We start from the raw sequence: 14,387 nt of genomic DNA, 5'->3' as shown, positions 1-14,387 counted from the left end.
TTCTTTTTTGCTACTTCTTTAGTTCTTTAAAATCTTATTTATGCTCCTACTACTCTACTAAAACTGCTCTCCCAAAGGTCACCATTGACCTCATAAATTGAAATTCAGTGGCATTTTTCAGTCTTTGTTCTCCTTGACTTCTTTACAACATGTAAGATTGTTGAGCACCCTTTTCTTTTAGATAATCTATCTTTTCTTGGCTTGAGAGACATAATTGTGTTAGCTTAAATCTCTGGCTGATTCTTTTTCACTTTTGCTGATCCTTCATTCTCTTCCTGATCCCTTAAGGCTTTGCCCTGGGCTTTTTCATCTTTTTTCTCTATCTTAACAATGTAATTTATATCCATGACTTCACCTATTACATGCTCATATTGCTAGGCTTGACCTTTTTTATGAGCTTCATTGAATCTTTATATCTCCAACTAGCTTTAGAATATCATCAGCCAAAGAATACCAGCACCTCAAATTCATATGTTCAAAACTGAGCATATCTGTACCCCCTACCTTCCTTGGCTTCCCCATCTATTCTTTCTGATTTCATTGTTTCTATCAGTGGTGTTACAGTGAAACAGTGTCTCATGTTTGAAACTATTATGTTATCTTTGATGCATTCCTCTATCTTACCCTTTATATACAAATGGATAGATACCATATCGTGTTGATTCTGTCATTCTAACAGCTTATAAATTCATTTATTCTAATGACTAATCTTCCTTAGGCATATATCTTGTTATTTACTTCTGTTCAGATATCTTATTTGACTTCCCGTTGCCTACTAAGATCAAACTCATTTGCCAGTCATTGAAGACCTTCCTTGCTCTTGCCAAATGGAATATGCCATTTCCTGTCTTAACCTGGTCAATGGCATATTTCATACTTTTGCCTGTGGAATTCCTGGAATATCCGTGGTTCTTCTCTTGGCCTATTAAATTGCTATACATTTCCCAATGCCCTACTCAAAATTTTATTAACTCTTTTTTGTGGAGCCTTGTTTGTCTTTTTTCTTTCTTGGACCTCTCAAATCACTTGATTTTACAGTTCTTTAATGTACTTATTTTTTGTTTGATAAATTGCATTTTGATATTTCAATCACATCTCTGTAAGCACAACACTATTAGTATCTCCCATTAAAAAATTAAGCAAAGATATCTAATAACATGATTTTGAACTTGTACTTGATCATTTTGATCAAGTTACACATGCAACTTCTTAAACTTCTTCTAGTTTACAGTTTTTTAACTGAAGGAAAGAGAGACTTAATATTAGCCAACTGGCATCAATTTTGTTTTAATTTATTTTGACTTATATTGCCTTTTAGTGTTGTCTTAATGTACATTGTCTTAGTTACTGTATAGCTTGGTCATATTTTTGCCCTTGATCAGTTCATACAATTCTTTTCATGTTTTTTCTGGTGTTATTTTGCATTTACTGCTATCTGAGTCTCATCCTCATATTAGACCATAGGCCCTGTGAGAACAGAAACCAGATTTTATCTAAATTTTTATTACTAGTGCTCTACAAAAGTGGATATTTAGTAAGTATGAAGTAGATCAAAATAAAATTTATACATATTTGACTAGTTGTTTTATCACATGATTAGTTTTTGAAAACATGATACTTTGATTTGTTAAATTGTATCATTATCTAATACAGAAGAATTCTATTATTTTAAAATAAAATTTTAGATGTTACCATTTTTAAATTTGTGTTTTCTTTTCAGGATGAATTGGCAAGAAAAGATTTTGAACATAAGAAATTTGATAAGAATCAAAGGTTAAATTTCACCAAAAAAGTCTTAAATAACCAATATCAAAAAGAGACCAAAGAAATTAAAACAAATGTTCAAGATAAAACTGTAAATAGATTTGGGTTTCAAGGAAAACATTTTCGAAAGCAGTTAGAGGAAAGTTCTAGAAATATGTATCCAAAGAACGTTCATCCTTCAAATTCAGATAAAGACAGAAAAGAGGTAAGATTGTAGTAGTTTCTTTGACTAGTCATTTGATTTTTACAATCTTTTTTAATACTGTTTAAATTGAATAGTTGTTTTATAGAATATAACAGGTTTTGGAGATTTTAGAATTGTAAATCAGTAGTATCTTATTGTTTTTTAGCATATAGTAATAAAATGAGAAATGAGAAATTTATAATTGCCTTTTAAAATAAGTTCCTTATTTTCTGATTTTAACTAGCTAAGCTATAAATCCAGAGATAGTAGGGACTTTTAATTTGGTATCCTCTTGCCCTTGAATCCTGTGTATAAATTTAGAACTTTAAAGAATGTGATTAATTGTTGAGAAAGAGCTTTCATTTGAAAACAATTACTAGTTTTATTTCAAAGTACTATTAGTACAAGTACATTCTTTGAAATGAGGACTGAAAAGTAGAGACATTATATACTTTGGGTAAGACAGTAAGAAGGTAAAAAATTGGAATTTGAGAAAGTCCATCAAAGTTTTTATAAAAAATTTAGGGGGGCAGCTGGGTAGCTCAGTGGAGTGAGAGTCAGGCCTAGAGACAGGAGGTCCTAGGTTCAAACCTGGCCTCAGCCACTTCCCAGCTGTGTGACCCTGGGCAAGTCACTTGACCCCCATTGCCCACCTTTACCAATCTTCCACCTATGAGACAATACACCGAAGTACAAGGGTTTAAAAAAAAAATTTAGGTAAATTCTTTTTTAAAATGGTCTATAGAAATAGAATCTTTAATATATGTGTTTATACCCTTACTTATGATGAACAATATTATAAATAACATATCAAAAGACATGAATGTTAATACACTTTGGAGAAGTTGTAGTTATTTTAATTTATTGCGTTTTGGCTTGTATTTGATTTTTTGTTTGAATATAGATGTACCTTTTGTACTATTGTCTATAAATGATGAAAAATTATATTCAAGGTTGTATAGGGGTCAGATACCATTTTACTGTAAGGGTCATGCATTTTGTACAAAATTTTTGCTAATTGTCTTATGAAAAATAACCACATTGAATAGATTTAAAGAATTTTTGTGTGTGTACTATGTGTAAAGCACTGTACTGTGTGCTAAAGATGCAAAGTTAAAAAATGAAATATCTTTGACATCAAGGATTTTGTTCTGCTGTGGTTGAGGAGATACAGCATCTTACTGATAAATATGATGCTGACTAAACTTCAGGAGAGGAGAGGGAAAGATGCAGACAAAATACTGTAGGAAAATTCCTGAAGGTGTGATAGATTTTAATTTGTGAGGATTGGTGAAGACAGAAATTATGGCACCTGAACTGAGCCTTGAAGAAATAAGAGGATTCAGAAATGCAGGAGCAAGGCAGCGAGAGAGTGCTTTGGGAGTGTGAGAGACAGTCTCAGCAGATGTGGCATATATGATTCACAGAAGAACTAGGAGTCCAGTTTTGGTTGGAATAAGAACTGTATAAAGGAGAATGATATAAAATAACACTAGAAAAAATAAGTTGGAGTAGACTGGTGGTCCTAAATGCTAGGTCTAAGGAGTTCATATTCTATCCTATAGGAAAGAGGAAGGAAGGAAACAGACATTTATTAAGTGCCTACTATGTGCCAAGCTTTGTGCTAAGTGCTTTACAAATATTATCTCATTTGATCCTCACAACAACCCTGGGAGGTAGGTGCTATTATTATCTTTATTTTACAGTTGAGAAAACTGAGGTAGGTAGAGGTTAAGTGACTTGTCAAGGTCACTCAGGCACTGTAGTAGACTCTGGGGATGCAAAAAGAGGTAAAAGACAGTCTCTGCCCTTCAAGAGTTCACAATCTAATGGAAGAGACAACAAACAAGCAAATATTTACAAATATGCCACATTTTATATATATATATTTATATATATATATGTCTGTATGTATGTGTATATACATGCATACACACACATATATATGCATATATATATATATATATATACACACACTTATAAGATAAATAGGAAATAATTAAAAGAGGAATGGCGCTAGAATTTATAAGGGTTAGAACAGACTTCCTATAGAGGATATGATTCATTTACAATTTGAGGAAGCCATTGAATGGAAATGAGGTGGGAGAGCATTCCAGGAATAGGGAACAGCCAGAGAAAATGCCTGGAACAGACAGATGGAATGTCAAAGAGTATGTGGCATAAAGTAAGGTATATAAGAGTATAAGAAGGAAGGGGCTAGGTTGTGAATGGATTTAAAAAAAATTTCAATTCCAAATTCTCTCCCTATCTTTACCCCTCCCTTCACCCAATAAGAAGGAAAGAAATATGATGCCTGTTATACATATGAATACATACATACAAAGCATATTTTCATGTTAGCCATATGAAAGGCTTTGAACATCAAAGCAGAGGATTTCGTATTTGTGCCTAGAGGCGATAACAAATTCCTGGAACTTACTAAGTAAGTAGTATGGTAAGACTGGCATTTTAGAAAATTCACTGTAGTAATTGAATGGTTGATATATTGAAGTGCAAAGACACTTGAGGCAGGTAAATCTACCAGCAGCATATTGCAGTAGTCTAGAAGTGAGATGTTAAGGCCTGTACCAGAGTGGTAGCAATGCAGAGGAGAGAAGATGGTGTATGTGAGAAATGTTGAAAAGGTGAAATTAACAGACCTCGGCAACAGTGGGGTATGAGAGAGAGTGAGGAGTTGAGGATGACAGCTAGATTGTAAGCCTGAGAGACTGGAAGGATGGTATTGCCATTGTTAGTAATACATAAGTTAGGAGAGGGGAAGGGCTTTAGGGGGAAAGATGAATTTCATTTTGGACATGACAAGTTAAAGAAGTCTCCTGGACATCCTATTGGAGATGTCTGAAAGGCAGTGGAGATGTGAGATTGGAGGACAGCAGAGAGTTTGTGGGAGGATCGGTAGATTTGAGAATGCCAGCATAGAGATGGTTATTAAATCGTTGGGAACTAATTAGATCATTAAGTAAAGTAGTATATAGATGTAGAAGAGAAGAGGGACCAGGATAGAAATTTGTGAGACACCTATGGCAATTGTGTGTGTGTGTGTGTGTGTGTGTGTGTGTGTGGTAAGAGTGAGTGAGGATCTAGTGAAGAGGATTAAAAAGGAGTGATTATCTAAGTAGGCAAGAGTGATGTTCTAAAAATCTGGAGAGAAGAGAGTATCAAGGAGAAGGTGATCAATACTGTCAATGGTTGCAGAAAGGTTGAGGAGAGTAGGGGTTGAGAAAAGGCCATTGAATGTCACTGGTAACTTTGGAAAGATTGTGTAAGCTGGATTGTGTAAGGTTTTATGGGGAGAGAGAGAGAGAGAGAGAGAGAGAGAGAGAGAGAGAGAGAGAGAGAAAGAGAAAGAGAGAGGGAGAGAGGAACTTCCTATTTTTAGATGACCTTATGAAGACCACAAAGGACAGAGTCGCAGGATAATAGAAGATATGGAAAGATCAAGTGAGGATTTTTTTGAAGATGAGGGGAGATATGGATATATTGTAGGCAATAGGGAAAGAGCCAGTACACAAGGAGAGATTTAAAATAAGTGATACCATGAAGAAGACTGAGGAGGAAATTCATTGGAGGAGATGTAATGGAATGGGATCACTTGAGCAGGTAGAGGGATGAGTCCTGACAAGGAATAAGGCCATGTCATCATGTGAAACTGGGTGAAAGAAGAGAGTGATAGAAGTTACATGAGTGATAGATAAGGAAGAGGAGAGAAGAAGAGCACACAGCAAATGACCTCAATTTTTTCTGTAAAATATGAGACAAGGTTCTCAGATGAGAGAGTAGGGAGTGGGGAGCCATGGGGAAGTTTGGGAAAGGATGAAAAAGTTTGGAAGAACCACTATGGAGAATAGGAGAGTGAGTTGATAAGAGAGGTAAAAAGGGATTGATTAGCAGCAGTGAGGGCCCAGTTGAAGTTATTTAACATATATTTGTAGTGGACCTAGTTAGAGTGCTTATGTGATTTTTCTCCACGTTCATCTAACAGCACTTGTTAAGGAGTGAAGGCAGCAAATCATGGGAGTGATCTCAGGCTGAGGCTTGTTAGTTTATAATTGACAATATGATAAGAGAATGGGTAGGGACTCAAGAAAAGGATAGCAAGTAAGTATCTGAGGACAGATTTGAATTCAGATCTTCCCAACCCTTGGTCTAGAGTTCTATCCATTGTGCTTTTTAGCTGACTACAAGAACCACAATATAAAGCCAGTGAAAGATTTTGAGCAAGGGAATGACATGAATGAAAAAGTATGTTAAAAGTATTTAGTATGGTTCAGAACACTCTGCTAAGGATACAAGTGTGCTAAAGATACAGTTAAAAAAGTACAAAAGTTTCTGTTCTTGAAGAGCTTACATTCTAAAAGGGGAAGACAATACAGAAGAGATTTCAGCTGCTATTCATATAATAAAGTTTCATGGTCCTTGGGATGAAGAGGAAAAGCACAAATGAATATTTAATGTCATTTCAAATAATAAAACCATGTCTTTCTAATATTGGATTATTTGAATGTAACAAAGACTTCAATGGTGAGAACTTTCTTTTCTTAGTCTTTGGTAGCTTAACCTCCAGGTAAAGTGACCAGGTTGGCTTTCTACAAGTGCTGTTTCTTTGGATGATGGCTGTTAGGAAGCAGGGCCTGTGGTTTTAGGTTCTTTTTACTTCTAGTTAGCTTTCCTGACTCTTCAGTGGCATTTGGTCAGAAGTTAGTGATGTGGTGAGATCCATGTATTTGAAAGATTATTTTAACATTTGTGTAAAGGATGATTAAAGAGAGATTGAAGACAAACTTATCAGCCTAAAGAGGCTATTGAAATAATTCATTTCGGAGGTAGTGAAGACTTGAATGGTAGTGTAGACCAAATAAATGAAGAATATAAGAGATCGCATAGAGGTGAAAATTGTTAGGATGTAACAGTTAAATGGATGTGGAAAGAAAACAAAGGGAAGAGTCAGAGATTATGCTGGAATCTGATTCTAAGTGACTAAACAGATGGCAGTATTATTAACTGAACTAGGAAATTTGGGGAGGAAGGTATAGGTTTAGAGAGAAAGATGAGTTCAGTTTTTGACATGTTGACCTATCTATCTGGGGGGAGATAGAAAGCAAGCAGTTAGAGGTGGAACACTGAGGTTCAAGATCATGTACCTATGTTATAATTAAAGAGAATTAATGAATGAGATGACCCCAAGACAGAATCATAGGGTATATTCACATTTTGGAGGGGGAAGAACTTAGAAGATATGGTCATACAGGTAAGAGGAAAATGAGAAAAGTACAATTTCACAAAAGCTAAGAAAAGATAGTCATTAAGAGAGGAAATGGTTGACTGTCAGAACCTTTAAAGAGTTAATCAGTTAATTAAGAGCATGTTGGCAGCTTTTAAGTTGGCAATTTTTTAAAGGATGGTAATGAATTAGCCTGCTTGGCGGCTGAAGAAGAGGCAGTAGATAAAGATTGAAGATGCTATGTATGAGTTAGGGACAGGGAATGATCAATGGGGTAATCTCCCAGAGGAGGAGAACAAAGGAACCAACATCAAATGTACATTAGAGGAATATTTCCTTGGTGAGTAAGGAGCCAAGGCTACTTTTTCCTCAGATTGGAACAATGAAGGAGATAATGGTTCGTGAAGCACATAAGGAGCTTTTGAGATGTGTTATTTAGCAGGGATGACAGATCAGAGTGGGTAGCCCAGATTTTCTCAGTAAAGTAGGAGGCACAGTGATTTGTTGAGGATAGTGATTAGATGGAAAAAGATTGAAAGAAGGGGTTGGAGTAATTGTTCTAGAGAATATGATAGAGAGTCAGTCAGAGATATATAAAAGGACTCATTAGTGGTGAGGACCTGGTTGAAAATAGTGTGGATTTGTAATGGGCATAATAGTCTGCGTAATTTTGAGTCATTCTGTAGCTATTTGAGAAGAGTAGAGAAAGGCAAATGATATGTGTGATCTAGAAGTGATATTTAGCAGAGCTTAAAAATTGGAAGGGCAAAGGGATAAATGAATAAAGGGTATAGGATAGAGCTTTACTGCTACTTAATTATAAGGGTAAAGTTTAAAAAGAAGAAAGTAGAGATCAGACTTGGTCAACTTGGTCATGGTTTAGAAAAACAGAGGAATGAGGTCAACATGAGAATGGAGAGTAGATTTAATGTGAATATAGCAGCTAGAGTAATGGAAGGTCCAGGAATTTGTGATTAGAGAAGGAATTTCAGGGTTCAAGATTATAAAGGTAAAGTGATTTCCAGTAATGTTGAATTCTCAGTTATATGCTGAATTCATTGAGTAAAGTTTGAGCCTGGTCTCAACTTTCATCTAGCAAATATATTCACATCGAAACGTTCACATTTAAAAGAATTTTTCAGACTTATGGCCAAATTAATTGTTATTAATAAAATACAATCATAGATGGAAGAGATCTCTTCTGGAAGAAACACAATTATAAGGGAGTTGACGAATTGACACATAAGGTATATGAAGATGAGGATGATACTAAAGATATGAAAAAAATCTTAGATCTTATTAATTAAAAAAGCAGTGACCCTGGTAATGTCAACTATTGACTAATATGCATATTTTTTCACCTATAAAAACAGGTGATATTTCACAGTTGAACATATCTTTATTGGTCACAAAATTGACTAAAAGATATAGATAGCACAGGATCTTACTGGCATGTGTAAAATATTGTGTTTCTCGTTGATAATTATAAAAAGCATTTGATTTGGTAAAGCCAAAGGACATATTCCAATAAGATATCTCCTTTTCATGTTAATGTATGATACTAATGTATCATTCAAGATTTCTTGAAAGATAATTATGTCAGCAGAAGTAACCTTGTTAGACCTCTTTATTAGTCAGAACATCAGATGAAGATCCTCAAAGATGTTTATTACTTGATAGAGGAGATCTAGTACAGCATCCAAGTTGAAGAGAGAGACTCTTTATGGAAGATCAAGTCTTTCTAGATGTTCCTTTTGCAGATGATGTTGTAATGGTTTCATTAAGTTCCCAAACAGTTTAGAATTTCATGGAAGAGATCCATAACAACTCAAGAGTTTGGCCTAATATACAACATGGAAATAATTACTCTAAACATTTCTCATTCACAAATGGTCCATATTTACCAATAGTCTAGTATTTTCAAGATGCAAGTCATGGGACACAGAATTGTCTGAAGAGCTGAAAATGAGTATGGTATTAGCAATTCCAATGGTGGGTATGAACATGCTACAATATATAACAAATAAAGAATTTTGAAGAAGAATAGTAAATAAAGGATGTCATCTGGGAAATAGAAGATTGAAAAGGAAAATGGGTTGGTTATGTGGTGAGAACTAGGTATAAAAGGTGGACAGCACTAATATCTTGAAATGTCAAGAGAAAGTGAGACCTCAGTAATGTTGAGTGGACCTCCTGTGGCATACATGTGGGGGGATGGATAAGAATTGCATGGTATATGTTGGCAAGATTGGTTTGCAAGCTCCATCTGAGGAGATCACAAATCCATTCCAGTATTTGAGTAATATTTTATGTAAAATATACTTTACCTGAAAAAATTGAAAATGCAATTTTTAATACTCATTTCTGAGCAAGTAACTTTGGTTTTGAATGCAGGGGCATCTGAAGACAACCAACGTGGTGCAAGGTAGTGAATACTTGTTACAGGTTTATGGGAAACCAGTTTATCAAGGTCATCGCAGCACTCTTAAAAAAGGTCCATACCTTAGATTTACTTCACCATCTTCCAAATCCAGACCCCAGCAACCTAAAGTCATAGAACAAGTTAAAGGTATGGAAACTTTTAAAAAAATATTGGTTTTAATTTGTATAGTTTTATGTGGAAAGCTGCTCTGGAGTGAGAGAATATGATTTTAAATCATGACTCTGATGCTTATTGCCTCTCTGACCTTAGACTGGTTGAATTGGATGGTGTCTGAAACCCATTTCAGTGCCAGGCCTGTGTTCTTTTCTCAGGTGTGTCCTTATGACTTCTTTTTTTTGTTATCATTTGTAAATATTCTTTGATATTCAAGATAACTGAATGGACTGAAGCAATTCTGATTCTGTAAAGAATGCCTAATAAGATGGTGAGGGTAGTGGTGGAGAAAGAAGTCAGAGCCTAAAGGATTCATGGAATTATTATCGAAACTGTATTAATAAAGTAGAATATGAGTCATTAGTTATAAGAAAGGGACATGAAATAATTATAGCAGTTCATTGTATAGTGATGATTAGAAAGACCAAATCCTGGACATCATTAGAAAAGTTATTTAAATGAAATAGAAAATATTATTGTACCTTTGTACAAAATGATAGTATGCCCATAGGCTTCAATAAGGAATAGGAATATGTTTCTGTTTCTTATTTATAGATAAAATTCACTGACCTTTTCAATGAAAATGTTGCTGCCAATTAAAAAACAATACAGGGGCAGCTGGGTAGCTCAGTGGAGTGAGAAGCCAGGCCTAGAGACAGGAGGTCCTAGGTTCAAACCCGGCCTCAGCCACTTCCCAGCTGTGTGACCCTGGGCAAGTCACTTGACCCCCATTGCCCACCCTTACCAATCTTCCACCTATGAGACAATACACCGAAGTACAAGGGTGTAAAAAAAACAAAAACAAAAAAACAAAAAAACAAAAAAAAACCAAAAAACAATACAAAGTGCTTTTCTCTCCTGTATTTGTAATATCAGATTATAATAATTTTTTTAATTTAGAAAAGTTACCTTGTATAATTTGGATGTAATACTTTGTTTAATATTTTGCATAGTAAGTAGTGGAATAATTCCTAATATTTTGTTTCAATGAGATAGTCTTAAAATATTTTAACTAATAGTTTAATTATTTTATGTTTTAACATAGAAATAAAGGGAAAGATAGCAATTATTTTTCTTTCCTCTCCCCTACATTTTCTCCCCCCCCCCCCCTTGCTTTTCAGGAAATTGTTATACCATCTTGACATTAGAGGAATTTGGAATATTTTAATTGTATAAGATTTTGTTAAATATCTCTGAATAACTGTAGAATCAATAAATTTATTCATACTTTATTGCAGTAAACTAGACTTACAGTTCAGAATAATGTCATAGATAAAAGGCAGAGAAAAAGGGGCAAGAGCTATATCTAGTTTTACCTTAAATCTATTGAATTTTCTGAAGAATTATAAGCACTTGTTTTAAGAAATCATTTCCCTATGTATGCCCCGGGTAGGTTATTTATATATAAAAGACACCTATGTTCAGAAATATTTATAGCAAAATCATTTGTGATTAAAAATCTCAAAATAAAATATTCCCAGTGATAGCAGGTGACCAGATGAAATAATGATAGATACAAATAAATGTGACTGAATCATCAGAGACAATTAATATGGAGAATTCTCTGAAGTATGGTATGAAGAAAGAGCAGAGATCCAGAAGAATACAGTAGATAAAGATGGCAGCTATGCAGATAAAGTCAATATGGAATGATTGCAAGTTCTATCAGATACAAAGTTCATCATTAGTACTATATTGCCCAATTAAAAGTCACATTTCTCCTTTCGATTAACGATTGATAAATTCTATTTTGCAAGAATGTTTGGTATATATTTTGGGGAATGTTTTATGGCAAGATATCATTAATCAAAAAACTAAACTAACCTTAAAAACCACATCTTCACTGAGCTTTGATTTAATTTTCTTTCTAGATATTATCTTCATTGTCACAAAAAATAGGGATATGTATGTTTTTATTATTAGTAGTTGATTATCAGTTTATATAGTGGTTCCATGGCCTATTTATTTATAAATCAGCCACTCTTGAGAAAAGGGAAACGACTTTAAATTAACAGGTTAATGTAATTTAGTGGTAATAATATTATATAATGTATTCATTGATGCCTGTTGTAGGTACTAAGATAAGGTCAACAAAAACACAAACTGAATCAGAGTTGACCAGATCAGTGGGGACAGACCCAAGAAAGACGCGCTCCTTTTCTCCACCTTCTCAACAGGAACAGCAGTATTTGTTCAGCCCAAGCCAAGAAGCCCCTTTTGTCTCAGGCACACTACAAGGCCATCTTATTCCCATGGCAATTCTTTTAGGTAAGAATAAATAAATTCTTATTTTTAAAAATTCTTTTTTTTAAAACCCTTACCTTTTGCCTTAGAATCAATACTGTGTATTGATTCCAAGGCTGAAGAGTGGTAAGGGCTAGGCAATGGCGGTTAAGTGACTTACCCAGGATCACACAGCTAGGAAGTGTTTGAGGCCAGATTTGAACCCAGGACCTCTGGTCTCTAGGCCTCTAAGTCCACCTACCTGCCCCACCAAAATTCCTTTATTAGTTCAAAGGTTAGAAACAGGATGTGGGGGTGGGGGTGGGAAGGGCAGCTGGGTGGCTCAGTGGATAGAGAGCTAGGCCTAGAAATGGAAAGTCCTAAGTTCAAATCTGGCATTAGCTGCTTCCTAGCTGTGGGACCCTCGGCAAGTCACTTAACCCCCATTGCCTAGCCCTTACCACTCTTCTGCCTTGGAACCAATTCATAGTATTGATTCTAAGGCAGAAGGTAAGGATTAAAAAAAAAATGATTGGGAATTTTTTTCTTCCTAAACAACCCAGCAGCAGTGCATATAAATACATTTTCTTCTACCACCAGGTGTCAGGACAGTTGATTCTTTATTCAGGACACCTTTCTTTAGTCTGACATTTTTTTGGGAGGGCAGGTTTTTAGTAAATGAGGTCTTAAATTTTAGAGACTATGATGCTATTGTACATCTAATCTGCTTTTGTTATAATGAGTTCTCTATTCTATTGGACTTTCATTAGAGCATTTAAGTGGGCAAAAGTGGCATTTTACAAAATTAGACTACTCAACTATATCCTGAATATAATGTGTACTTTTCTTTTTATATTGTTTTTGCTTATTCTTTCTCTTCCTTTAGAATAGCTTCCCCATTAATGTCCATCTGTAAACATTCTGCCTCTACTTTAAGGTCTAATTTAAATGTTCCTTTTTCCATGAAACTTTATGTAATCATATCAGCCAGAAAGTGGTTTTCTGAATTTACCCACTGCTAGGTACTTCTTTATTTTTTTCCAGGTTGGATTTTCTTTGACCCACCAGTTTTGAAGAATTAGATTATTTAGTTTCCAATTTATTTTTAATTTGCCTCTCCATGAACCCTTTTTATAATTTTTATTGCATTATAATCTGAAAAAGTTGTATTTATTATTTCTGCTTTTCTGCATTTGTTTGCAATGTTTTTGTGCCCCAGTACATGGTCAATCTTTGTATATGTACCATGTGCTGCTGAAAAGAGGGTATATTCCTTTTTATCCCTATTTAACTTTCTCCAGATATCTATTAACTCTAATTTTTCTAACATTTTATTTACTTCCCTTCTCTCTCATTTATTTTTTGGTTCAATTTATCTAGTTCTGATAGGGGAAGGTTGAGTCCCCCATTAGTATAGTTTTACTATCTGTTTCTTCCTTAAGCTCCTTTAGTTTCTCTTTTAAAAATCTAGATGCGGTTCCATTTGGTGCATATATGTTGAGTACTGATATTTCTTCATTATCTATACTACCTTTTATCAAGATGTAATTACCTTCCTTATCTCTTTTAATCAAATCCATTCCCCTCCATTTTGACACTTCCTCCTTTAATCCTGACCTTTCTCCTTTCACACTCTCTCCCTTCCAGTGTTTTGCTTTTAGTAAGTCTCCATCCTTCCCCTCCCTTATATTAGTCCCCTTCCCACCACCTCCCTTCTTATTCCCCTCTTACTAGAGAGTTTTTTGGTCACTTCTCCAGCTTCTCCCTCCCTTATATTACTCCTCTTCCCACCACTCCTTTTCTTATTCCCCTTCTACTTCTCTATATGATAAGATACAATTCTATACCCCAATGAATCTGGCTGTTCTTCCCTCTCTGAGCCAATTTCAGTGAGAGTAAGTTTTAAGTATTACCTGTCACCAACCTCTTCTTCCCTTCCATTGTATTAGTCTTCTCCATCCCACCCTACCCTACTCCCCATGCTTCTTTATGTGATATAATTTATCCCATTTTGCTTCTCTTTTCCCATTTCTCTTAGTATTATCCTATTTTCACCCTTAGTTTTATTAGTTTTGACAAATATAATAACATTATTACATTAATACAAATCTATTATAAAAATATAATAATAATATAATATTATTTTTGACAAATCATCCTAAACAGCTTACTACCACACCCTCTATGTATACTTCTAACTACTATGATAATGATAACAATTTTTAAGAGTTACAGGAATCATCTTTCCATATAGGAATATAAAGCATTTAACCTTATTGAAGCCCTTAAATTGTGTTTTCTTTCTTATTTACCTTTTTATGCTTATCTTGAATTTCATATTTGAGCATCAAATTTTCTGTTTAAGTCTTTTCTTTAGC

At 34.6% G+C, this 14,387-nt stretch overlaps 1 protein-coding gene across 1 annotated transcript in view; it reads left to right on the top strand.

Annotated features, from left to right (window-relative positions):
* Positions 1 to 14,387, top strand: part of KIAA0586 (KIAA0586 ortholog) — a 152,007-nt gene that overhangs the window by 46,843 nt on the left and 90,777 nt on the right. The window contains exons 14-16 of the mRNA XM_044659964.1: positions 1,721 to 1,969; positions 9,585 to 9,759; positions 11,860 to 12,054. Coding sequence (XP_044515899.1) covers positions 1,721 to 1,969; positions 9,585 to 9,759; positions 11,860 to 12,054 — 619 coding nt within the window. The remainder of the gene's footprint in view (positions 1 to 1,720; positions 1,970 to 9,584; positions 9,760 to 11,859; positions 12,055 to 14,387) is intronic.

The sequence above is a fragment of the Gracilinanus agilis genome, chromosome 2 (genome assembly GCF_016433145.1).
Source record: "Gracilinanus agilis isolate LMUSP501 chromosome 2, AgileGrace, whole genome shotgun sequence".
NCBI lineage: Eukaryota > Metazoa > Chordata > Mammalia > Didelphimorphia > Didelphidae > Gracilinanus > Gracilinanus agilis.
The sequence above is the reverse complement of the archived record's forward strand: the minus strand, read 5'-3'. Positions and strand labels throughout refer to the sequence as shown.